The 26,256-nt window shown below is 45.1% G+C and overlaps 1 protein-coding gene across 1 annotated transcript in view; it reads left to right on the forward strand.

Moving 5' to 3' along the window:
• Positions 1-9,628: 9,628 nt before the first annotated feature.
• The window catches only part of fkbp1b (FKBP prolyl isomerase 1B), a 49,903-nt gene continuing 33,275 nt past the window's right edge, over positions 9,629-26,256 (forward strand). The window contains exons 1-2 of the mRNA NM_001103022.1: positions 9,629-9,713; positions 19,532-19,579. Of these exons, the coding sequence (NP_001096492.1) occupies positions 9,677-9,713; positions 19,532-19,579 (85 nt within the window). The 5' untranslated portion in view covers positions 9,629-9,676. The remainder of the gene's footprint in view (positions 9,714-19,531; positions 19,580-26,256) is intronic.

Here is a 26,256-nt window from a genome sequence, read left to right on the forward strand (position 1 = left end):
CAGTCTAAGGGAACCATATCAGCAGCTACAATCGGCCGGTGTATGGCCACATTTAGCCCTCTCAGTGAGGAGTAGTTTGGGTGTATGTACAGTGCTGGGTGCCACACAACCCCATCCCAAACAAGTAGTGGCCATATTGTTCTACTCTTGCTTCTTGTCCTACTATATCTGCCCACTTTTCTTACATACTACAATGCATTTACGAAGGAATCCAATATATTAACCATCACCTAGGAATTATGGCTGGCACTATTGATAATCTTTGATGCCTCATCGCATCTGAACAATACATAGACAAGTCTAATACATAAACAAGTCTAATACATAGCCAAGCCTAATACATAGACAAGTCTAATACATAGCCAAGCCTAATACATAGACAAGTCTAATACATAGCCAAGCCTAATACATAGACAAGTCTAATACATAGCCAAGCCTAATACGTAGACAAGTCTAATACATAGCCAAGCCTAATACATAGACAAGTCTAATACATAGCCAAGCCTAATACATAGACAAGTCTAATACATAGCCAAGCCTAATACGTAGACAAGTCTAATACATAGCCAAGCCTAATACGTAGACAAGTCTAATACATAGCCAAGCCTAATACATAGACAAGTCTAATACATAGCCAAGCCTAATACATAGACAAGTCTAATACATAGCCAAGTCTGTTGCCAGTTTATTTGATTATTAAATAAGATTTCCTCAGCCGCAGACATACTGGCTTTATATTTGCGTCATCTGACGGATGTGCTTCTGCAGACCAAAGGAATTTATTAATTGGAATTGGTTTCTATAGAAGAAGGAGCGGGTGAAGCACAGAGCCTCCCAATGGGAGTTGGGAAGATGTTGCATTAAGGCAGGTTGGAAAGCAGTGTAAGAACAGTATCTCTAAGCCCGGGTGAGTGTAGTGTTTTTAAGAGCAAAGGCAAGCCCTCTTGGTACATAAGGCAATCTTTGGTCTTGCATATTTTGTAAAACTACAGCTCCCAGCAGCCACTGTCAACAGCTATCTTGTAATATTATATACAGCAGTGAAGTCATAGTATGCCATAACAGTTACCTTTTAGAAGCTATCATTTCAATCCAAATCTGCAAAAATGCTTAACCAAAGGATATTTAAAAAACAAAACTAGTGTCTTTAAAGATGTGGACAGCCCTAAAATATTTCGTTCTGAGGTTCAGGAATGTCTTGGTATCCCACTGATGTACTAAATGTACCCCCTAATTCACTGGAAAAGGTGGCTGAATTACAGTTCAATACATCCAGAAAACAATATACAGTATATCAGGAGGAAATGCCATGTCTTGTATTTCATAACCCTACATTATTTAAAGGCCTCAGTATTACCATGATGTTTTATGTAGGGTTTTAGTGGGCTCCCAGGCACACACACGGTTTTTCTTATTTATTGAGTTATGCTTTACAACTAAAGCTTTAAGAAGGTGCTAATACACCAGAGAGAGGTGTACCAAGCCTTGCTACAAGCGTCAGTGTGTGGGAATGAATGTAGAACTCATGTGTATTAAATTATATACTTCCCTCCATGCTCTTTTGCCCGCACCAATGAGAAAATACACCATTAGAACACGGAGCATGCACTAGACATATACAATTCCTCTTGTACAACTCTTTAGTAGTACTCTGCTTTAGATTTCTTACCCTCCAAGTGAATTCTATGTCCCAACAATCTGTATGAAGTCAGTTTTATACAGAGGTGCTTTTACAAATTCTGTTGCTGTTGTTCTGTCAACACCTTATAGATCATTAAATAGCTTCTTTGCTATAAAACTGGTTTTTATTTATGGAGTTGCTGTTATTAGTCATGGGGTCCCTACACCTGTATGACCTTGCCTCTAACCCCCCCTAATATCACCAAAGCCCTGTCTCCTATTCACCCAAACCCCACTCGGCCCCTGACAGGATTTCTGCTCCCTCTCATAGTAACATAGTAAGTTGGGTTGAAAAAAGACATACGCCCATCAAGTTCAACCATAATGCCTATATATAACCTGCCTAACTACTAGTTGATCCAGAGGAAGGCAAAAAACCCCATCTGAAGCCTCTCTAATTTGCCGCAGAGGGGAAAAAATTCCTTCCTGACTCCAAGATGGCAATCGGACCAGTCCCTGGATCAACTAGTACTAAGAGCTATCTCCCATAACCCTGTATTCCCTCACTTGCTAAGAATCCATCCAGCCCCTTCTTAAAGTTATATAATAAATGAGTGATACTCAGAGTTCCCTGTATAACTCAGCCTGCAGCCTTGTGCCTTTATATGGGCACAGAACCCCTCAGTGACTGCTAATATCCTTATCATTTACAGTAGGGGGTACATTATCCCTTATAATACATGAGTGATACTCAGAGTTCCCTGTATAACTCAGCCTGCAGCCTTGTGCCTTTATATGGGCACAGAACCCCTCAGTGACTGCTAATATCCTTATCATTTACAGTAGGGGGCACATTATCCCTTATAATACATGAGTGATACTCAGAGTTCCCTGTATAACTCAGCCTGCAGCCTTGTGCCTTTATATGGGCACAGAACCCCTCAGTGACTGCTAATATCCTTATCATTTACAGTAGGGGGCACATTATCCCTTATAATACATGAGTGATATTCAGAGTTCCCTGTATAACTCAGCCTGCAGCCTTGTGCCTTTATATGGGCACAGAACCCCTCAGTGACTGCTAATATCCTTATCATTTACAGTAGGGGGTACATTATCCCTTATAATACATGAGTGATACTCAGAGTTCCCTGTATAACTCAGCCTGCAGCCTTGTGCCTTTATATGGGCACAGAACCCCTCAGTGACTGCTAATATCCTTATCATTTACAGTAGGGGGTACATTATCCCTTATAATACAGGAGTGATACTCAGAGTTCCCTGTATAACTCAGCCTGCAGCCTTGTGCCTTTATATGGGCACAGAACCCCTCAGTGACTGCTAATATCCTTATCATTTACAGTATCCCTTATAATACACGAGTGATACTCAGAGTTCCCTGTATAACTCAGCCTGCAGCCTTGTGCCTTTATATGGGCACAGAACCCCTCAGTGACTGCTAATATCCTTATCAGTTACAGTAGGGGGTACATTATCCCTTATAATACATGAATGATACTCAGAGTTCCCTGTATAACTCAGCCTGTTCTAATATCAATACATATAATACATGAGTGATATTCATGGTCACAGAATCCCTCAGTGACTTCTTATATGCTTATAATTCACAGTAAGAGGTTAACTATACCCCACATATGTTTATACAGACACTAAGGTGTCAGCTCATCCTAATATCACATTAGACTTATTACAACTACACACTCATACAGGACCTATGTCACTGGTGGCACTACAGTAAAGGAAAACAAAGCTATTAAAAAACATGTATACATGAACTTTTCTATCACACAAAAATATCTGGTATATTCTTGAATTGTATAACGTGATTGGTCCATTTTTAGAATCCTCCTATTGGTCATTATGTCTTTAAATAGTGTGTGTCTTCATGATAGTAAAGCAGCCTATGATTAAGTACCCCTAGGTAAGAAACGCGTAAGGCTTTTGTCTGATGTTTTATGGATTAAATAAACTATGAACTTTTATGAATTCTACTAGCTGCTTCCTTTGACTTTCTGACGCATTGTGGATACCAGAAGTGCCTGCCTGCTGTTTTCTCTTGTGTATTCCTGTATGGCTCCCTCAGCTGAAGGTCTGGGGCATGAGCACCTGGACCCACCTGATTTGGGGGTAAGATTCTACATATTCACGACCACTGCTATTCCTGTGATATGATGTGCATTTCTTATTGGAAGTATTTTCTTTGCTGGATATAAATGATTCTTGGAAGAAGCCTTGGTTGAGAGCGTAGGCTGATACCCCACAGTCCCAGGGAAAAGCCTTATCGCTAGTAACAGATACCGAAGGATGTTAAAGAACAGCCTATAAATACTGCAGGCACTCTTATCAGCTAAGGATAGAAAAAGGGTTGCCACCTTTTCGATAAGAAAACACTTGCCTTCGTATCTGTTTTATTTCAAGAGCATTGGCACACAGTCTACTTTATAGCAGCTAAACTGGTACAATGCCAGCCAGGTGGCACATCTAAATATAAACCTTGCAGATGCATCATCTTTCTCAGAGCAGAAAGGTAAAGGGGCACGTGCAGCGCTCATTTGGCATTCAGAGTGGGAACCCCTTCCCCCCAAAGTGTAGCCTGCTCCACTTTTTGGGAACCTCTCCCCTAGTAGCGACATTGCTCAAATATAACCATCTTCCTGTGGGCTCCATAGGAGCAGTGGGACCAGGGCCGGAACTAGGCAGAAGAGGCAGCTGCCTAGGGCGCAACGATTGGGGGGCGCCAGGCAGCCTCTCCTGCCTACCCCTAGTCCACGCTCTTTAATCATTGCCCCCGCCGCCTGTCGTTACGCGGTGGGGGCAATGATGAATCGCAACGCGAACCCCGCGTTCAACTGCGCATGCGTGCCAAAGGGGGGGCGAATGAGGAAGGTGCAGGGGTGAGGTGGCTGACAGGGTTGCCTAGGGCAGTGTTTTTCAACCTTTTTTGGGCAAAGGCACACTTGTTTCATGAAAAAAATCACGAGGCACACCACCATTAGAAAATGTTAAAAAATTTAACTCTGTGCCCAGCAGCAGTGCCCCCCTAGTACACTGGTGCCCAGCAGCAGTGCCCCCCTAGTACATTGGTGCCAAGAGCAGTGCCCCCCTAGTACATTGGTGCCCAGCAGCAGTGCCCCCCTAGTACATTGGTGCCAAGAGCAGTGCCCCCCTAGTACATTGGTGCCCAGCAGCAGTGCCCCCCAGTACATTGGTGCCAAGAGCCAGCCCCCCTAGTACATTGGTGCCCAGCAGCAGTGCCCCCATAAGTCAGTGTGCCCCGTGGCCCCCCCTAATACATTGGTGCCCAGCAGCATTTTACTTCTGCTCTTCGGCGGCTTCAGCAGCATCTTCCCCTCACGCGCGCCGCCTCTGCACTTCTGCCTACACGCGACCGCACACAGGCCCTTTTATAACGTTGCGCCCCATCACCCGTACACACGGGGCGCAACCAATGACAGGGCCCGGATTTTATTAAAGTACTTTGAAACTTTGAAAGTAAAAATTGCGGCCCTGCCTACGGCACACCAGGCAACATCTCGCGGCACACTAGTGTGCCGCGGAACAGTGCTTGAAAAACGCTGGCCTAGGGCGCCCGGTCGGCTTGGCCCGCCCCTGAGTGGGACACAAGCTACACCAACTGGTTGGATCATGAGCGCTTTTATGGATATTCTTTTGCTGAGTGCAAAACTGCTACAGTAACAAGATTAATATATTTCATAGTTTCATAATTAGAAACTTCCCCCAAGAAAACTGGGTGTGGAACAGCATTAGAAAACCGACAATTAGTTTTTTCATGAAGCTCCCCAACGTTTGCATTACTGAACAAATCAAACAAAACACCATCGAACCCTGTCGGAAGCTACAGTTGAAATTCTGCTAAACTACAATCCCAAATGTTTCATTATCCGCTAACCTTTTCCTCACTAACCTCATTAAAGGAAAACTATACCCACGAACAATGTAGGTCTCTAAAAAAATATATATTTCATAAAACAACTCATATGTAAAACCCTGCTTCATCTGTTTAACTGTTTTCATAAAAATATACATTATTAGTAGATTGTGCCATTGGAATTTTCGGATTCAAACGAACTGAATTTTCGTGACTTTTCCAAACATCAGAAATTATCGGATTTTGTGATTCATATTCGTACTTTGATGAACCTGGCCCTGTCTTTCACTCCCAAACTACTTCCTGTTACAGTTAGAGCTGCATTATTTCCTGTCAGCTGATCTCTGAGGGAACACACAGCCCATCACAAAATGGCGGCTCTAGGGAAAGGATGTAAAAGGGCAATATTTACTGATATATATGTTCCAGTTTGATTCTTTAATAGGCCACTTGATATGAAATAAACTATCTATTGGTTACGTATTCATTCTGGGGGTATAGTTTTCCTTTAACTAATCTTTTTTCATTCTCCAAATAGACCTTTGGGATTAAATGCCATAGCTACACAATCAAGCCAATTGCCAGTTCAGACTGGTGGAGGAAAGCACACCAATGAAATGATTTGGGAACAGAATCTAACAGAAATAGTAGAAGAGAAGGTCACAATGGTACAGCAGGTTAGAGATTAAGGTCACTGTGGGGGGTGCCCCTGTTTAAAGGAGACATATTGGATAAATGAGAAAAACCCTAATATTGTAGGCAATTATGAATAATATGCGGTGCTGGTTTCCCTTTGTGCTTAAAATTAATCCAATCTGTAAAAATGGCCCCTTTGTTGGAGCTCCCTATAGATCCTATTACTTTTCAAGTGTGAAATGAAGAGTGGGTGTGTCCTAACGGTCCCTGCCAGAAGCACAGTAGGAGGGGGAGAGCCAATCACAGCCCTGCAGTCACACAAGACAGGCTTCAGTTCCTTATCAGGTCAGCCTGGCTGCTGATTGGTTCCTATCCTACAGTGCAGTGTACGGAGGGCCGCCGGCTCCCCAGCTCATCCAGAGAATTCAGCCAGCAGGAAGTGGAACAGATGGGCGGGGCTAGTGAGTTTTTTGTATGTTAATAATAATAATCAGCAGCTAGGCTGACCTGATAGGGAACTGAAGCCTGTGCTTGTGTGAGTGCAAGGCTGTGATTGGCTATCCCCCTCCTACTGTGCTTCTTGCAGGGAACGATAGGACACGCCCACCCCTCATTAAAAAACGGACAGGGACCTGAGAGGATCTATAGGGAGTTCAAAAAAGGGGCGATTTTTACAGATAGTATTAATTTTTAGACCACAGAGAAGCCAGCACCATATATTATTTATAATTGCCTACAAGATTAGATGTTTTTTTTTTTTAGCCTATATGTCTCCTTTAGGCTGATGCCACACGTGGCGTTTTTCCGCTGCATATTTTCTTGGCCTTAAAACGCCGCACAAGCCGCACATGGCGTTTTTCAGGCTAGTACTAGTGACGTAAGCAAATTCTGTTGCCATGGTGCTAATAGTGCGAAATAGCAAAAAACGCAGCGTATTTCCGCTAGGTCTGGCAGCTGCCTTTGCGTATACATAGGAATAGCTTGCTTTGCAAGTACTGGCGTATTTCGGCCTACGCTTGAAAAATCCGTGCTAAGGCGTTTTCTAGCGTATTTCCGCATTGTGTGGTTTGCTTCGCATCTTTTCAAGCTATTTCTATGGATAATGATATCAGGCGTTTTTCAGCCACCGAGAGAATTAGAAAATACGCAGCGGAAAAACGCCACACCAAAAAATTTTAGGGCCCCAAAAATTTACATAAATTTTTGCAGTATGTACTAAATATTTTGAGCCCTCAATAGTTATGCCCCCAGTGATCATGCCCACATTTGCCAATAACCTGCTGGCTACTACCCAAGAGTTATTTATTGTGCCAATAATTCAGTGAAAAATATTTTGAGGGTCTTTAAAGGAACAGTAACATCAAAAAATTAAAGTGTTTTAAAGTAATTAAAATATAATGTGCTGTTGCTCTGCAAAAAACTGGTGTTTTTGCTACAGAAAAACTACTTTATAAATAAGCTGCTGTGTAGCCATGGGGCAGTCATTCAAGCTGGAAAAAAGGAGAAAAGGCACAGGTTACATAGCAGATAACAAGTAGATAAGCCCCATATAATAAGTAAGCTAAGTAACCTGTGCCTTTTCTCCTTTGAATGGCTGCCCCCATGGCTACACAGCAGCTAAATTATATAAACTATAGTAGTCTTTCTGAGGCCAACACACCAGTTATACCAGTGCAGGGCAATAGTACATTATATTGTAATTACTTTTATACACTTTCATTTTTTGGTGTTACTGTCCCTTTAAATAGTAGAGTTTTTAAATTAATATATTTAGCAGTCCAAGTACAGCTCCCAGCACTGGTAGGTAGTTAAGTAGTTGTTGTCCCAACCTCCCAGCCTGTCCCATCTCTCTGTAAACTGCCTCCCTCTACTTCCCAGCCAGTCCCATACCTGCCCTATCTCTCTATACACTGCCCCCCCTTCCCAGTCCCATACCTGCCCCATCTCTCTATACACTGTCCCCCTACTTCCCAGCCAGTCCCATACCTGCCCTATCTCTCTATACACTGTCCCCCTACTTCCCAGCCAGTCCCATACCTGCCCTATCTCTCTATACACTGTCCCCCTACCCAGTCCCATATCTGCCCCATCTCTCTATACACTGCCCCCCTACTTCCCAGCCAGTCCCATACCTGCCCTATCTCTCTATACACTGCCCCCCCTACCCAGTCCCATATCTGCCCCATCTCTCTATACACTGCCCCCTACTTCCCAGCCAGTCCCATACCTGCCCTATCTCTCTATACACTGCCCCCCTACTTCCCAGCCAGTCCCATACCTGCCCTATCTCTCTATACACTGCCCCCCCTACCCAGTCCCATATCTGCCCCATCTCTCTATACACTGCCCCCTACTTCCCAGCCAGTCCCATACCTGCCCTATCTCTCTATACACTGCCCCCTACTTCCCAGCCAGTCCCATACCTGCCCTATCTCTCTATACACTGTCCCCCTACCCAGTCCCATATCTGCCCCATCTCTCTATACACTGCCCCCCTACTTCCCAGCCAGTGCCATACCTGCCCCATCTCTCTATACACTGCCCCCCTACTTCCCAGCCAGTCCCATACCTGCCCCATCTCTCTATACACTGCCCCTCTACTCCCCAGCCAGTGCCATACCTGCCCCATCTCTCTATACACTGCCCCCCTACTTCCCAGCCAGTCCCATACCTGCCCCATCTCTCTATACACTGCCCCCCTACTTCCCAGCCAGTCCCATACCTGCCCCATCTCTCTATACACTGCCCCCCTACTCCCCAGCCAGTCCCATACCTGCCCCATCTCTCTATACACTGCCCCCCTACTCCCCAGCCAGTCCCATACCTGCCCCATCTCTCTATACACTGCCCCCCTCTACTCCCCAACCAGTCCCATACCTGCCCCATCTCTCTATACACTGCCCCTCTACTCCCCAGCCAGTCCCATACCTGCCCCATCTCTCTATACACTGCCCCCCTACTTCCCAGCCAGTCCCATACCTGCCCCATCTCTCTATACACTGCCCCTCTACTCCCCAGCCAGTCCCATACCTGCCCCATCTCTCTATACACTGCCCCCCTACTCCCCAGCCAGTCCCATACCTGCCCCATCTCTCTATACACTGCCCCTCTACTCCCCAGCCAGTCCCATACCTGCCCCATCTCTCTATACACTGCCCCTCTACTCCCCAGCCAGTCCCATACCTGCCCCATCTCTCTATACACTGCCCCCCTACTTCCCAGCCAGTCCCATACCTGCCCCATCTCTCTATACCCCGCCAGCCTTTCCTCCCAGTCAAAGCGCCTTCCTCTTCCTCCCCAGACAATGGCTCCCTCCCCCACTCAGTTCCCACCTCACACAGACCCGTTCATCCTAACGGTCCCGGGAATCCGATTGGCTGAGCTGTGGAGTTGCTGGATTGCTATTGGCTTTTCGCGATGAGTTGTCAGTCGGACCCCAGCCCTTGTGCCAGTGCCTGGGAAGCGGCGAGCAGAGAAGCAGGAAGCGGAGAATAGCGAAGACAGGCAGCCATGGGAGTGGACCTGGAAACTATCTCACCCGGAGACGGTACGGTACCCACTGGCCGCAGCTGTAACCCCAATACTCGCTGAACTGTATATGGTGTGAATATGTCATCTGCCAACTTATCTCATCAATTGTATGATCAGCTGTATCCCTGTTATCCACCTGCTATCTACTCTATGCGCCTCTCTACCCCCCGTGTCCCCTGCCATTCACTGTACCCTAAATATCTAGCGCCATTCATTGTGTGTGTACTACTGTACCCCAATAATCCCTGCCATTCACTGTACCCCCCACTGTACCCTAAATATCTAGCGCCATTCATTGTGTGTGTACTACTGTACCCCAATAATCCCTGCCATTCACTGTACCCCCCACTGTACCCTAAATATCTAGCGCCATTCATTGTGTGTGTACTACTGTACCCCAATAATCCCTGCCATTCACTGTACCCCCCACTGTACCCTAAATATCTAGCGCCATTCATTGTGTGTGTACTACTGTACCCCAATAATCCCTGCCATTCACTGTACCCCCCACTGTACCCTAAATATCTAGCGCCATTCATTGTGTGTGTACTACTGTACCCCAATAATCCCTGCCATTCACTGAACCCCCCACTGTACCCTAAATATCTAGCGCCATTCATTGTGTGTGTACTACTGTACCCCAATAATCCCTGCCATTCACTGTACCCCCCACTGTACCCTAAATATCTAGCGCCATGCATTGTGTGTGTACTACTGTACCCCAATAATCCCTGCCATTCACTGTACCCCCCACTGTACCCTAAATATCTAGCGCCATTCATTGTGTGTGTACTTCTGTACCCCAATAATCCCTGCCATTCACTATAACCCAAATATCTAGCGCAATATATTGTGTGTATTACTGTACCCCAATAATCCCTGCCATTTACTGTACCCCCCACTGTACCCCAAATATCTAGTGCCATGTATTGTGTGTACTGTTGTACCCCAATAATCCCAGCCATTCACTAAACCCCCCACTGTACCCTAAATATCTAGCGCCATGTATTGTGTGTACTGTTGTACCCCAATAATCCCAGCCATTCACTGTACCCCCCATTGTACCCTAAATATCTAGCTCCATGTATTGTGTGTACTACTATACCCCAATAATCCCAGTATTCACTGTACCCTAAATATCTAGCGCCATGTATTGTGTGTACTACTGTACCCCAATAATCCCTGCCATGTACTGTATGTACTGTATCCACCACTGTACCTTAAATATATAGTGCCATGTACCGTGTGTACTCTTGCACCCTCCAGTAATCCCCGCCATGTAGTCTGGAACCTGCTGTACCCTAAATATCTCATGGGATGTTCTGTACTGCTCTGCTCCCAGTAGCCTCTGCTCTATGTACTGATCCCCCACTTCTCTTGTTCCCTTAGATATGCTATTCTCTCTCTGCTGTACCCCCTGTCATCCCTTCATACATACATACACACATACATAAATATATACATACATACATGCATTGCATGCACTGCCCTAACCACACTAGCACGTGTGCTGTACTTGCAAAACCCTATTCTATTTACAATATACATTACTGTACCCCCAGTGCCCCTTGTTGTGCCCTGCTGCAATCCCCATGTGCCATGAATGTGCTCCCAATGTAACCCTTGTGCTGCACCCTCTGTCTCCTGCCCCTGTCATGCACCGCTGTATTCCTAGTATTTGCATTCACTGTATTCACAGCTTTACCCCAGTATCCCCTGCCAAGGAATGTGTGCACTCCTGTTCCTTAGGTTTACCCCATCATATACTGTATATAATATACCACCCCATATTCCCTGATATGTACTGTATCTATCACTGTATTCCCTTCTATCCCATCATCTTTGTATGCACTGCTGATTCATTTAATGGACCATATGTGCTGCAGTACCCCCTCATATCGCTTGACATGTTCAGTATCTGTGTTGCATACCTGGCATCTTCCTAACCCCTGGCATGTGTACTGCATTATGTCTGGGACCCTCCCACCACCCCTGTTGTGACTCCTTCCTGCCCCTGGTAATATGCTGCAAATAGTACATGGGAGGGGATAGGTACAGCAGTGTGTATAGTACATGGGAGGGGATAGGTACAGCAGTGTGTATAGTACATGGGAGGGGATAGGTACAGCAGTGCATATAGTACAGGGGAGGGGATAGGTACAGCAGTGTGTATAGTACATGGGAGGGGATAGGTACAGCAGTGTGTATAGTACACGGGAGGGGATAGGTACAGCAGTGCATATAGTACATGGGAGGGGATAGGTACAGCAGTGTGTATAGTACAGGGGAGGGGATAGGTACAGCAGTGCATATAGTACATGGGAGGGGATAGGTACAGCAGTGTGTATAGTACAGGGGAGGGGATAGGTACAGCAGTGCATATAGTACAGGGGAGGGGATAGGTACAGCAGTGCGTATAGTACAGGGGAGGGGATAGGTACAGCAGTGCATATAGTACATGGGAGGGAATAGGTACAGCAGTGCATATAGTACATGGGAGGGGATAGGTACAGCAGTGCATATAGTACTATACACACTGCTGTACCTATCCCCTCCCATGTACTATACACACTGCTGTACCTATACCCTCCCATGTACTATATGCACTGCTGTACCTATCCCCTCCCCTGTACTATATGCACTGCTGTACCTATCCCCTCCCCTGTACTATATGCACTGCTGTACCTATCCCCTCCCCTGTACTATATGCACTGCTGTACCTATCCCCTCCCCTGTACTATATGCACTGCTGTACCTATCCCCTCCCCTGTACTATACGCACTGCTGTACCTATCCCCTCCCCTGTACTATATGCACTGCTGTACCTATCCCCTCCCCTGTACTATACACACTGCTGTACCTATCCCCTCCCCTGTACTATATGCACTGCTGTACCTGTCCCCCTCCCATCACCCCAGTCTCTGCCATGTACTGTATAAACAGCTGTTCTCCATTCCATATATTATATACACTGCTGCACACAGATTTGTCCTCATCTTCCTTTATATTCCCTTGCAACCCTCTCATACTTAGTTGTTAGTCCATATAAACCCCCATCCGTGTCCTGTGTGGTGCCTGTAGCTGCTGTATGTCACTATCTCACAGTAAAGGTGGCCATACACGCACCGATATTATCGTACGAAACCTCGTTTCGTACGATAATCGGTGCGTGTATGGCATGTCAGCGAGCCGACCGATATCGCAGGAAGCTGCTGAAATCGGTCGGCTCGCCGATCGGCCAAGTTAGAAAATTTTGATCGGGCGCCATAGAAGGCGCCTGACCAAAATTCTCCCTTCAGAGCTGAATCGGCAGAAGGAGGTAGAAATCCTATTGTTTCTACCTCCTTACCTGCCGATTCAGCCCTGAATGGTGTGTGGCGGATCTGACGATGTTTCGTGCGACCGACGGTCGTACGAAACATCGTGAGATCGCCACGTGTATGGCCAGCTTAACACTTACTCCCTACACACTTCCCTCTTTCCCATGGCCCTTCCTGCCCTGCTCGGCCTTCCTTCTGTTACCCACAACTCCCTACACCCTACTCCCATCTTGAGCACAGATTCCTGCCTTTCTTTTAAATGACTAAGTAGCTTCCTGCACCCCCCCCCCCCAGTTCCCTCTTGGAGTGTTCCTTCCTTGTATGGAGCCAGCGGCTGCATTCCCATGCTATCCCGTTTCATCATATACTGTGTTTTCCTGCTGAGTTCTACACAGCTGAGTGCTCTCCTGCCGCTGCTGCCCCGAGTCAGTTAATCCTGCCCTGTGCATTCATTGCATTCAGCTCTACCCCAGCCTTCCCCTGCACCAGAGCTTTGCCCCAAACTTACCTCCACTGCACATACACAGTGCACCCTTCTGTTTCTGACCTACCCCTCCTGCCCTTGCACAGTGCAATGGGCTGCTCCTGACCTACCCCTCCTACCAATACACAGTTCACCCCTCTGCTCCTGACCTACCCATACACAGTGCAATGGGCTTCTCCTGACCTACCCCATCTACCCATACACAGTGCAATGAGCTGCTCCCGACCTACCTCACATACCCATACACAGTGCAATGGGCTGCTCCTGACCTACCTCATCTACCCATACACAGTGCAATGAGCTGCTCCCGACCTACCTCACATACCCATACACAGTGCAATGGGCTGCTCCTGACCTACCTCATCTACCCATACACAGTGCAATGAGCTGCTCCCGACCTACCTCACATACCCATACACAGTGCAATGGGCTGCTCCTGACCTACCTCACATACCCATACACAGTGCAATGGGCTGCTCCTGACCTACCTCACATACCCATACACAGTGCAATGAGCTGCTCCCGACCTACCTCACATACCCATACACAGTGCAATGGGCTGCTCCTGACCTACCTCATCTACCCATACACAGTGCAATGAGCTGCTCCCGACCTACCTCACATACCCATACACAGTGCAATGGGCTGCTCCTGACCTACCTCATCTACCCATACACAGTGCAATGGGCTGCTCCTGACCTACCTCACATACCCATACACAGTGCAATGGGCTGCTCCTGACCTACCTCACATACCCATACACAGTGCAATGGGCTGCTCCTGACCTACCTCACATACCCATACACAGTGCAATGGGCTGCTCCTGACCTACCTCATCTACCCATACACAGTGCAATGGGCTGCTCCCGACCTACCTCACCTACCCATACACAGTGCAATGGGCTGCTCCTGACCTACCTCACCTACCCATACACAGTGCAATGGGCTGCTCCTGACCTACCTCACCTACCCATACACAGTGCAATGGGCTGCTCCCGACCTACCTCATCTACCCATACACAGTGCAATGGGCTGCTCCTGACCTACCTCACCTACCCATACACAGTGCAATGGGCTGCTCCTGACCTACCTCACCTACCCATACACAGTGCAATGGGCTGCTCCCGACCTACCTCATCTACCCATACATAGTGCAATGGGCTGCTCCTGACCTACCTCACCTACCCATACACAGTGCAATGGGCTGCTCCCGACCTACCTCACATACCCATACACAGTGCAATGGGCTGCTCCTAACCTACCTCACATACCCATACACAGTGCAATGGGCTGCTCCTGACATACCTCACACACCCATACACAGTGCAATGGGCTGCTCCTAACCTACCTCACATACCCATACACAGTGCAATGGTCTGCTCCTAACCTACCTCACATACCCATACACCGTGCAATGGGCTGCTCCTAACCTACCTCACATACCCATACACAGTGCAATGGGCTGCTCCTAACCTACCTCACATACCCATACACCGTGCAATGGGCTGCTCCTAACCTACCTCACATACCCATACACAGTGCAATGGGCTGCTCCTGACATACCTCACATACCCATACACAGTGCACCCTTCTGCCCTGACCTACTCCTGCTAGACAGCACAGCCTTTCTGCTTCAGATGATGGAGGGTGCAGTCTACTTCGCCCCAGCCTACCTGTGCTGCCCATACACAGTGCAGCCTTTCTGCCCCACCTACCTCTGTGTCTTCTGCACATGCCCAGTTGAGCACTCTCTACCCAGACTTACCCTATAGAGTGTAGCCTTTTGCACCTACCCTTCCTGTACATTTACAGTATAGCAAATTATGCACAGTGCAGCCCTCTGCAATCCTCCCTTCCTACCTGTAGTTATCATATGCCTTGCCTATGGTTCCAGCAAATTCTCCTGCAGCTCCTTACGCTTTGCATTATGCTGTCTTTATACCCAGGCAGGGTTGGCAGACGTTCCCTTATACACCTGGCACCCTGTGGGAATAGTGTAAGTATGGCACTCCCTGTAGGTACCAGGCAAGAACTCTTGCAATGCTGGGCCTTCCTTTCTGTTTAACCTGGCTCTGCCCTGGCATCTAACCCGGGTTCCCAATCCCTGGCATATAAAAATGTGTGTGTGAGAATGTAAAAATGGAACTGAGCTGAAATGCGGCAGCTGCACTATATATATTTATATTTATGGAAGAACAGACTGCATTTACATATTTGCTGTTTACAACATAATGCCAGTGTGCCAGTGTCTTTGGTGCTCTACATTCCCTCAGATACAGATTTACCTTTTTTTATGCAGGAATAAATCCACATATTTTGCTATAAGGAGGTTTGTATATGGCACATTTTTGGGGGTCCCAGGTCGGATTGCAGCCAATGCTAGCTAGTGTACTCATGTGTAATTGAAAGGAGGATGGTGAGTCTGGCAGCTTTATGTTCTACCCCCAGCCTTTCATACAGGAGAAGCTGCCAGGGCTGTGTGCAAGGGGAATACACTGTGTTTATCAATACTTTTTATTTTCCATAAGCATTAATATATGCCAACTGGGCACGCTGCAGGTTCCTACTACATACTGTATTTGCAGGGATTCTACAGACAGGGCTAGCAAAGTATATCTCTATGATCACTATGTGTGCAATAGCAAATATGGCCTTAGCAGAGACAAGCAATATGGCTACGTAGGGTGTATACACAAAGGCATATTTATCAATGGGAGATTAATAATCCCATAGGGGGACAACCACAGCAAGCCATTCATGCTGTTCCCTCCTGACAGGTATTAATTCGATGGTTGGCCCCCAGATCCAAATGATTGGTTCAGCCCGTTTTAGGATGGTTGGCGAAGCTGGGCGAGGATCCGCTGTTTGACTACCTCACAAGAGCAGTGGACCTTACCATGTACGCCCAGAATGGAACAATGCTTTTCACAGCCTGGGCTGTTAGTTTTGGCGGTTGCCGAGGGAAGAGACTGGGTTTATAGTTTGTCATGCTCTTTATGTGTGACATTCATACCGAGCCGAGCCGGCTGTGTAACAGGACCAGTGACTGAAAATGGTCAGGGGAAAAGGTCAGCCATAAGATGTTACTATGTTTAACACTCTCTGACCCAGCAGCAAAGGAGTTAACCATTTATTCCCAAAGAGAAAATAGGAGGTTACCCCACTACCCCCCTTTTTTTTGTTGACCAAAGAGAGTAAAGTTAAGAGCTGAGCTGGCTATGTGTTAAGTTCCTTCTCTTTATATTTGCATTTATCACATTTATGTACAAACTCTTGCCCACCGCAGCACTTGGCTCCCCATCGCCTCATCAATTCACCATACATGCACTGAATATCGTATGATTTGGTGCAATAATATTGGTGCGTGTATGGCCAGCTTAAAAAGGGGCTGCAGTTAGGGTGGTGCTGAGCGCTAAGGAACACCATTTTGGATTAGTGACAAATAGAAATGATACTTGGGCCCACCATGTGTTCCTTATGCTATCCCTGAAGCTCAAGCAATGTCATGCAAGTAGACCAAGTGCTAATGACCAGATTGGTGGAAAGCAAAAACAGAATTGGTATAATCTCTAATATATATCACTGTCCCAATATGCTAAACCCAGTATGCAGACCCATTAGGAAAAGATGCCATCAACTGGCCCCTGTGGTATATGGGTTACACTGGATGTACATTTAGGCCAGTGGTTCCTTTATCTAATCCCCCCCTGGCAGGGGGTGCTAAATTAGTCAAAGAATCGGGGAGAATGGCCATTTTCTCCGCTAGATGAACCTGAAAGCCCATCTCAAAGATCACTTGAAACTGTGAGGGAATGTCTTATAGACCAATGTTTTATCTGTTCACATTTCCTGAGCTTAGGGGAGCCTTAACCAAATGTCCAACCAAGGTTGGACATTCAAGAGGGGCCCTTACCAAAGGTTGGAACCTTGGTGCCTGGATGTGATTTAGGCCCGTACACAGGCAATTAAGCTGCCATTTTGGAGAAGCCAAGTCAGCAGCTCACATCAGCCACATTTCCAATGTGAACCACAGTCTAAAAATGAAAGATTTGAGCATCATATAAATTGCCAGCCCTTGTTTGACATCACAATACACATTTGTACCCTTTTGTCGTGTCACAGGACTTGTCACCGCACTTATTGTAACATCACAGGGTATTTATCTTCAGAACATTTTGCATGACCATCATGGGCCCCCAGCTGGCCTACACATCTCAGCAGCTACACAGAGGAGCCATTTCAGCCACTGATCTATTGCATGGAGCAATGCTCTCAATAATGTCAGTGGCCGGAATCTCCTCCATTCCTCAGGGACCCTGATCATTGAACCTGATGTGATAATAAATATAGCTGTGGTTTACATAGGCATATAAAAACTCAATAACATTCCTATCTCTCTCCTCTGCCAGCTTCATTATATATATAGTTATTCCAATAAAACTGAAGGTGCTGAATTCTCCACTCTGAGATGCAATAAATAAGAAAGACATATTGAATGAACGTGTTGACATAGTGTGTCTATATCTTTCCTCCCTCTTCCTCACCTTTTGAGGGGTCTATAGAATTTGGCATTTTTAAATGGACTTTGAGCCTCTGGCATTTGAGAGTAGCTTAACAATAATATGTTGCTTTCACACAGGCCAAAGAAGCTATATTTATCTTATCCCCGTGTTAGATATAATACACCCTCAGTACTCAATATGAACGAAAATAATGTGAAAAAGAAGAGTTCTATAATGTCCCATCAATTATATGGTACTATCTCAGACCTTGGAAAGGACAGATATACAATCAAATCTTCTTGGCAACTGAATAATATAGTGGGAAGTTGTCGTGACAACAGTGAAATCCAATAATAATCAGCTAGTTTACAAAATAACATTGGTGGAGTTTGACGGCAGCTTAGACCTTTTAATAAGGAAACATGGAACTGTTGTGATGTTTGTGTGCCAAGAATATGGTCTCCATGCATGTAGTCAGATAAAGTAGTTACGGGTTGGTTACCTTGAATATTTAAATGCACTGAGTTCCCTCTATTTATTTGTAAGAAGTCCCCCTTTTCCTGTGCAATAAACCAGTGACTCCTCACATGTATCTAAATCATGCAGCAAAATGTAAATCTACACTATATGACCAAAAATATGTGGTCTCATTTTATTTTTTGGAATTACGTATCTGATCCACACCCGTCATTGGCAAAACTGATTCCTATACATCATACAGTGATATTCATGACTATTTCATGCTTTCAAATTTGTGGCAAAATCTCACCTTTTCCAGTTTCAGCACAGTAATACCCCCATGCACAAAGTAAGAAAAAAGGAGGTGAAAAAAGTTGACTGACTTGCACAGAGCACTCCACCCAACATCTAGTGGGAAGCATTTCCAAAAATGTAGAGGGTAAAGGCACTTTTACCAGCTATATCTAAACCAAGTTTCTTCTAATACCCTTGGTTTTAGAATGAGACGTTGGAGGGGCAGTTGTTTGCATTCTTTTGGCCATACAGGTATAGGACCCATTATCCTATAATGCTCGGGACCAGGGGTATCCTGGATAAGGGGTTTTTCCGTAAGTCTATTAAAAAAATCAATAAAACATTAATTAAACCCAACAGGACTGTTGTGCCCCCCAATAATGATTATTTATATCTTAGTTGGGATCAGTTACAAGGTTCTGTTTTATTACTGCAAAGAAAAAGGAAATCAGTTTTAAAATTCTGAATTATTTTATTAAAATGGAGTCTATGCGAGACAGGCTTTCCGTAATTCGGAGATTTCTGGATAATGGGTTTCCAGGTAAGGGATCCCATACCTGTATAATAATGTTTGTATGAATGCACAGAATACTACAAGAGAAACCTCTCTGGAGTCTATGGAGTCAAAACATTAAGCCCAGAGTATGCATGATATAATCTGTATTCTTGAAAAAAGATCCAATTTGCACTGCGTTCAAGTTTAATTTATAAGCAGTTATCAAATGAATTGACTTAAAAAGTACAATTAAGTCATTTTTATTTTTTTATACTACAGGTAGGACATTTCCAAAGAAGGGCCAAACATGTGTAGTCCATTACACAGGTAAGAGCATTCTTGTCTATATGATACATGTACTAAATATCCAAAAGTAATCTAGTACTGCTGTTGGTATCTATAATCATAAAAATGTTGGGTATCAGAATTTCCAAAAGCAATATTCGCCTCGGGGCCTGGGCAGGAGCAACAGCCTTTAAGTAGGTTGAGTGGCTTCGGGTGCTTGGCTGATAGCTACGAGAAATTAGTAAATTAATTTGACTTTCTTCCTTGTGGGGATTGTAGATATGTCTGTGTTAATAGGTCAGCTGGCTCTTACGGCAAGTGTGTATGAAACTAGTAGGACAATTAGAAAAGAAGAATAAATGACTGAGGGAACACCATGATGTATACTGCAAGCACTTGGTTAACTATTTGGATTGTGTTTATTTGTGAAAATGGGAAACCACTGGATGTGTTAATCATAAAGAACTAACTGTGGGAAACGTTAAAGTAGTCATGCACCAAATCCATACATTTTGGATTTGGACAAATTCTGAACAAAAGAGTCATCGGAATACAGAACACAAACCAAACTGCATCATTGATAGCCGTAAAGTCATCTGATTTTAATGGTTCTGAGCCAGATTTTGAATTTGGTATATCCCGACTTTAAATATTACTCAAATTTTAGAGTCTTATACACAGAGCAGGGCAGTGCAAGGTTACTATGAAATATATCTCAATAACACAAAATCTAAAGAAACTTCTCAATTCCCCATTCACTTAGCTGGCCCGTCCGTTCCACTTTGCTGGTATTTGAGATGCAACCAGTCCAGTATTTTGGGATTTGCCCGAATCTTTGATGAAGGATTTGGGCAAATCCAGAACCAAATGTGAACCCTAATTTGCATATGCAGATTAGATTACGGAAGGGCTAAAAAGAAGGACGTTCATAGCACATGGAAAAAAAATTGTGATTTCTTGTTTGTGTGAACAAAAGTCATGTGATTTTACAGTTTCAGATTCTGTTTGGTTAGGCACCTGGATTCAGCTGAATCCTGCTGAAACAGGCTTGGGTTAGCTGAATTCGGGATTCAGTGCATAGTTGATATCCTTAAAATACTAAAGCTTAAAGAATTAGACCCAACCCTTTAGCAGGGAAGATCTGCGCCTGTGGAGCTGCCCCCAGTGGCTCTCCAACATCTTCTTTACTGATTTCCAGGGCCGCTGCAGCTGGGATGGTGCCCCCCTGGGAGTTGGTGCCCTATGCAGACTGAGTACTCTGCTTATAGGGAGCGGCGGCCCTGCTGATTTCCAACACATGCCCTGTGCTTTTCTCCCTTCACTGAGCTTAGGAACCCCCTCACATGTAGTATACAGTACATATACCTGTGCCGAGCCAAGAGGTACTTGTGCCCAAGGCGTGAACGCCTACCCGCCTGCCCACCGTTGTATTAAAGTTAATAGCAACAATGGTGACCTCCTTCCTGCACCCCTGCTGTGGATCACTCTGGCTCACCCGTGTGTGAACTTACAGCAGCCAGGAGTGGAGAGGCTAGTAAGGTTTTATTTTTACCCCTAACTGTGCCCTAGGCAGCTGCCTACCCCTAGTTCCAGCCCTGATATATACAGTATCAAATTTCACAGTACATGACTAAATAGCAACAGAATTTTCTATCTGTTCTGTAGCATCAACTTCTATGAAAGACAGAGCTCATTTTCTGCTCAGTGACCCCTAAACCCAGCAGCCCAGAGCACCCTGACCATGTGCCGTGCCACTGATACACAAAAGATGATGCAAAATGAGGGTCTCCTTCAGAAACGTTCTTTAATTATGGTTAAAGAACTGTGGAACCTCAGTTGGTTCAGTATATAAAAAACAGCATACAGCATTAGTTTTTAATAGGAAGCTTTAAAAGATTCCTGAAGAGTTTTGAGGCTTTATAAATGGTCAGCCATGCTGTTAGGATTTTATGCTTTCCAGATGGTTACGTTGTGCTGAAATACATTTGTTCGACCACAGTAGACACTAATACATATTCTATTACCATTTGTGCCTCTGCCATGCAGTAGAGTCCAGCACAGGGCCGGTTGGCCAGACCCATGCCCAACCCATGCCTAACCCAGTCCCGCTGACCTGCACCACTGCTATGCCCTCTACCCAGACCCACTTCCCCACCCACACTCGCAAAATGTTTACTTACCACCCGACCCGGGGCCTCTCAAAACTGGAAGTGATGTAACTCTGAAGGCGGATCAACTAGTAGGTAAAGGGAGAAACTTGCTTCAATGCAGGGTTGAGACCCGCAGCTAAACCACATACCCAGGTAAGATACCCATGGGCCAGCCGCCTGGTTGGTGAATCAGGAACTTTCTACCCAAAACTCTTTGCGGCCATTCCGTGGGTGCCCAACCTGCTGCTGGTCTAACAAAAGAATGTAATCTTAAACCTTAAATATCTGAGAACTATGAGAAAATTGATTTTTTGAAAACCAACTACAGCTTGTTTTCTTCTTCAAAATGCACAAGTTAAAATACAAACCCGTAAAGCCGATTCCATAGAAGTGTTTTCATGTTAACCGCTCTTTCAAACAATGGTCGCATTTCATCTCGGACACAAGCAGTGAATATGGATTAAGCTACTGCAGGGCTGGAGATAAAGGATTGCTATTGATTTAGGGGGAGCCTTGCCTGCAGCGCCAAATCCGTTAATATTCTTTTAGAAAGTGCAGTGTTCTTTTCTTGGTAATGGACGGAGTATACTGTGAGTATCTCGGGCCTTGGCCTTGGTCCTTCTGGAATCACGAGCTTGCGAGATGGAGAAAGATGAATAAAACATAGCCTGCACTATACATCTGGAATGGATTGCAGATTCCACTGCTGAGAATTGTTTGGAGATATACACTTCACTTCAGTGATAGCGAGTTAGATAATAATGAGCTCACATCCTGACAGGGGATTGTACTAAATAATTCCTTCATGCCCACCAACACCGGCCGTGATACTCTTTATCCAGAGATTCATGTGGTCCTTTAATGATGGTATTGCTGACGGGGGGCTCTGGGAAACCCTTTATAAGACCACAAGTTATTCTTGAGTTTTGTGACTTTTTTTTACATATTCCAGAATCCTCTGCCAGCAGCCTTTTATCATCTGATTCTGGCTTAAAGGGATAGGATCTCCATTATATTTATAGGATTGCCACTGATATTTGCAGGGTTCCAAAACTACAGGACAAATTTATGAACGATCAAAGGTCAGGTTTTGCACGGTACAAAGGAAGAAAACACGAGAGAGATGTTTGTTGCAAGATTAAAGGCAGTGCCAACTAGGGCTGATTCCTGGCCTACGAATCAGCTGATCCGGAGGGCTCTGCGCATTGGTGTGTCTGCAGTCGCAGGCAATGCATCAGCCTGGGTGCAGACACACACAGCGGATTTAGGTGCAGAAATGTGCAAAATTCATTCAAAATTCGCTCTGTGTCTGTATACAGGCCAACACAATGCATTTGATAGCAGATACATCATCGAGTCCTATGGAGTGGCTGATATGCACTGCCAAAAATCATCCCCGTCTGGCACTACTCTCGCTCTCTTGCATTTTATTACTTTGTATTGCCTGAACACCATCTTCAGTTGTTCATAAATTGCCCCCTAATGACCTCATAATGTAAAAAGCTCATTGTTTGTAATTAGTTACAAAGCATAAACCAACAAAACTATATATTTTGGTACAAATCAGAATGGGTAAATACCTGTATGTTTTCTACTCTGTGGTATGCTTTGGCAAGTATCTTTCAAGCACATGACCCGCAGCAACTGTTCTGACCAGTAAGATAGCAGGGCAATCTTCCAGGCATGCCCATTGGTTGAGCAGCATGGTCAAAACTGGCTATCTTGTCTGACTTAATCGGGGCACGTATGGCCGGCTTTAAGGTGGCCGTACACGTACCAATTACGATCTTTCCTGCAATGATTGTTTGCAGGAAAGATTGTTTGTTCCCTCCATTGACGTTCAAGGCTGAATCGTCGGATATGGAGGAAAAAAAATCTTTTATCCCACCAAATTGGTAAGACGGTCAGTATCTGAAGATTTTGCAATATCAGTTGTCTTGTCGATCTGTCATACATGCCCCGAATATCGTATGAAACAAGGTTTTGTACAATAATATCGGTGCGTGTATGGCCAGCTTTAGTAATTTGCCCATAAAATCTCTTTCAGTTACCTGTGGATGTTGAGACTGTATTCTTATTGGGTTTGGTGTCCCATAACCAGCTTTTATTACTGAGCCTTATCATGGAGAAGGCACCCACACTAGACATTACCAACATTCATACATTTTATGCAAAATTTCGTCAGTCCAAAATATTGCAAAAATCTTACACTTGTCTACTGTTACATTTGTATATGTGCGTGGCATTGCAGAAATCCCAGTGTTTAAACCGACCAAGGATTTTTGTGGCGAAAGTGGCCCCTTTAGCTTCTTTAGCCATGCAGGAAACATTGGACTCGATCATGATTAGAGACAGTATCTCAACCCGAACTGTTTAAAAGATTTCTAAGATTTTGTGTCATGCATTATTCAACGTTAATAGTGACATTTGGGGAGGAGAGTACCGTGGCATTAACTAGAGTTTAGTAATTGGTGTGCGTGGGCAGTGTGACACATTAATCTGCTAGGAGCGTGGGGGGGGGGCTGAAACATTATAAGCGCCAGGGAACAAAGAGTTCATTACCATAATAACCTACAAATGTGCATGGGAGACATGTCTGTCAGCCTGGGGAACGATGCGGGACGAGCCCTGTTGCTAATAGACTGTGTGTTCCGGAATATTTCAGCTATGTTTATATTATTGTCTATGGCTTGCCAGCAGCAGTTCTGTCATTGTCATTTCTGTCATTGTGTGAAAATCTGTTTATGCAGAAAAAACAAAGACTTGTATTTCCAGTTACACTCATACCAAATCAACCATGTTTTCCCCCAGTGCAGTAACCCATAGCAACCACTCATCAGTTAGCTGCAACTGGTCTAGTGCTGGTAATCCTTGCCCATGTTACCATGTACCAAACCCTCTGTAACCATTTCTGCACCCTATGATCTACACTTTTTTGGGATGCGTCAATTCCAGGATTCATCTGAATCCTAACTGTCCAGCCACACCAAATACAAATCCTGAAATAGAATCCTGAAGCAAGTTGGGTACCTGTGGGTTTCCCCTTAAGAAAAGTAGCTTTTTTGGATGTGGGTCAGGTTGCAGGTCTAATACATATTTCATACCTATATTTTAGTCTTTTGAGCATTTTTTTCCCCCACCCTTTTCTGATGATGTCACTTCTTGTTTACAGCAACAGCACTTCCTGTTTAATTTTGGTCAGTGGGTCGTGGATCAGGTTGCGGATGAGGCATTTGAGGGTCGGGTTGGATATCGGGTAACAGGTTGTAGGCTGTGGGTCCGGGTATAAAAAATAGTTCCGTGTAGGACTCTACCTGGAAGTGACGCGACTTTACAACTCTGGACAGTTGCAATTTATTTTCCTGAAATTCAAATTTGCAAATTAGGGTTTGTAGTCATTTTGGTATTCATCCAAAACCAAGCATTTGGTTCGTTTGGGCATATTCCAAGTCCTGAAACCCATTTTTCTTTGGGATTCAAGTTGGAAAGTTGAATGGGCCATTGAACGGTTTGTGTTTAATATTTAGAATTTCTTTTCCCATAATTGGGGGATTGGTTAGGTCACCTAGGAGGAGGTAGTTATGTTATGTAGCATATGGTTCTGATTATGCAAGTAATTCCTAGTTATTTGCTTCCAGTAACCAATTAGAATGAACCTTTCCAGTCGTTATTTGGGACGTTGCCCCCCATTCTGCCGGCGGCATCGTCTTGTGATACCAATGAAAGCACAATACTTGGGCCTTGTGTGGCCACCCTTATTTTTGCCCCTTCTTTCCCAAGTCCATTAAGTTGCTACGGGCAACAAAAACGTGAGATATGTGGTTGCTCATTGCAGTCCAGCATTGCTTAATATAAGATATTCACATTCTTTTCATGGTCATTTTCTCCCCCCACCTGTATTCTTGCTGGCAATGAAAACACCAAGTACGATATTAGCCTGTAACACAGCGGTTCTCAACCTGTGGGTCAGGACCCCTTTGACAGGGGTCGCCTAAGACCATCGGAAAACACATATTTCCTATGGTCTTAGGAACCGAGACACCGCTCCTCTATCTGTCTGCAGGCGGGTCCGCCCACATACAGATACGCCCACATACGAGTACCCGGCGCCATGACATCATCGCGCCAACCCCATCACATACACCCCGTACAAATGCAGGTGGATGTGACAGGGTTGGCACCATAATGTACTAATGCAGGTCAGTCACACATGTGTAGAGACCAGCTACTCTGTTAAAAGCAGCAGTATTTGAGGTAAGTTATGAAGTAGCAACGAAAATAACTTTATGGTTGGGGGTCACCACAACATGAGGAACTTTATTAAAGGGTTGCGGCATTAGGAAGGTTGAGAACTACTGCTGTAACATATGTGAAGGGCAGCATTGTCATACGTGCCACCATGAGTGACCCAGAACACAGGAGGGTTCGACAAACATTATGTGTTGCACATGTACAGATACACACAGCTCTTCACAAGGCTGTAATACATAAAGGGGAAACTATAACATTATGTGTCCTTCTTCCCTCTCACTGGCTTTGATTAAAAACATGACATTCTGTGTTATTCCA

The sequence above is a fragment of the Xenopus tropicalis genome, chromosome 5, assembly GCF_000004195.4.
Source record: "Xenopus tropicalis strain Nigerian chromosome 5, UCB_Xtro_10.0, whole genome shotgun sequence".
Lineage (NCBI taxonomy): Eukaryota > Metazoa > Chordata > Amphibia > Anura > Pipidae > Xenopus > Xenopus tropicalis.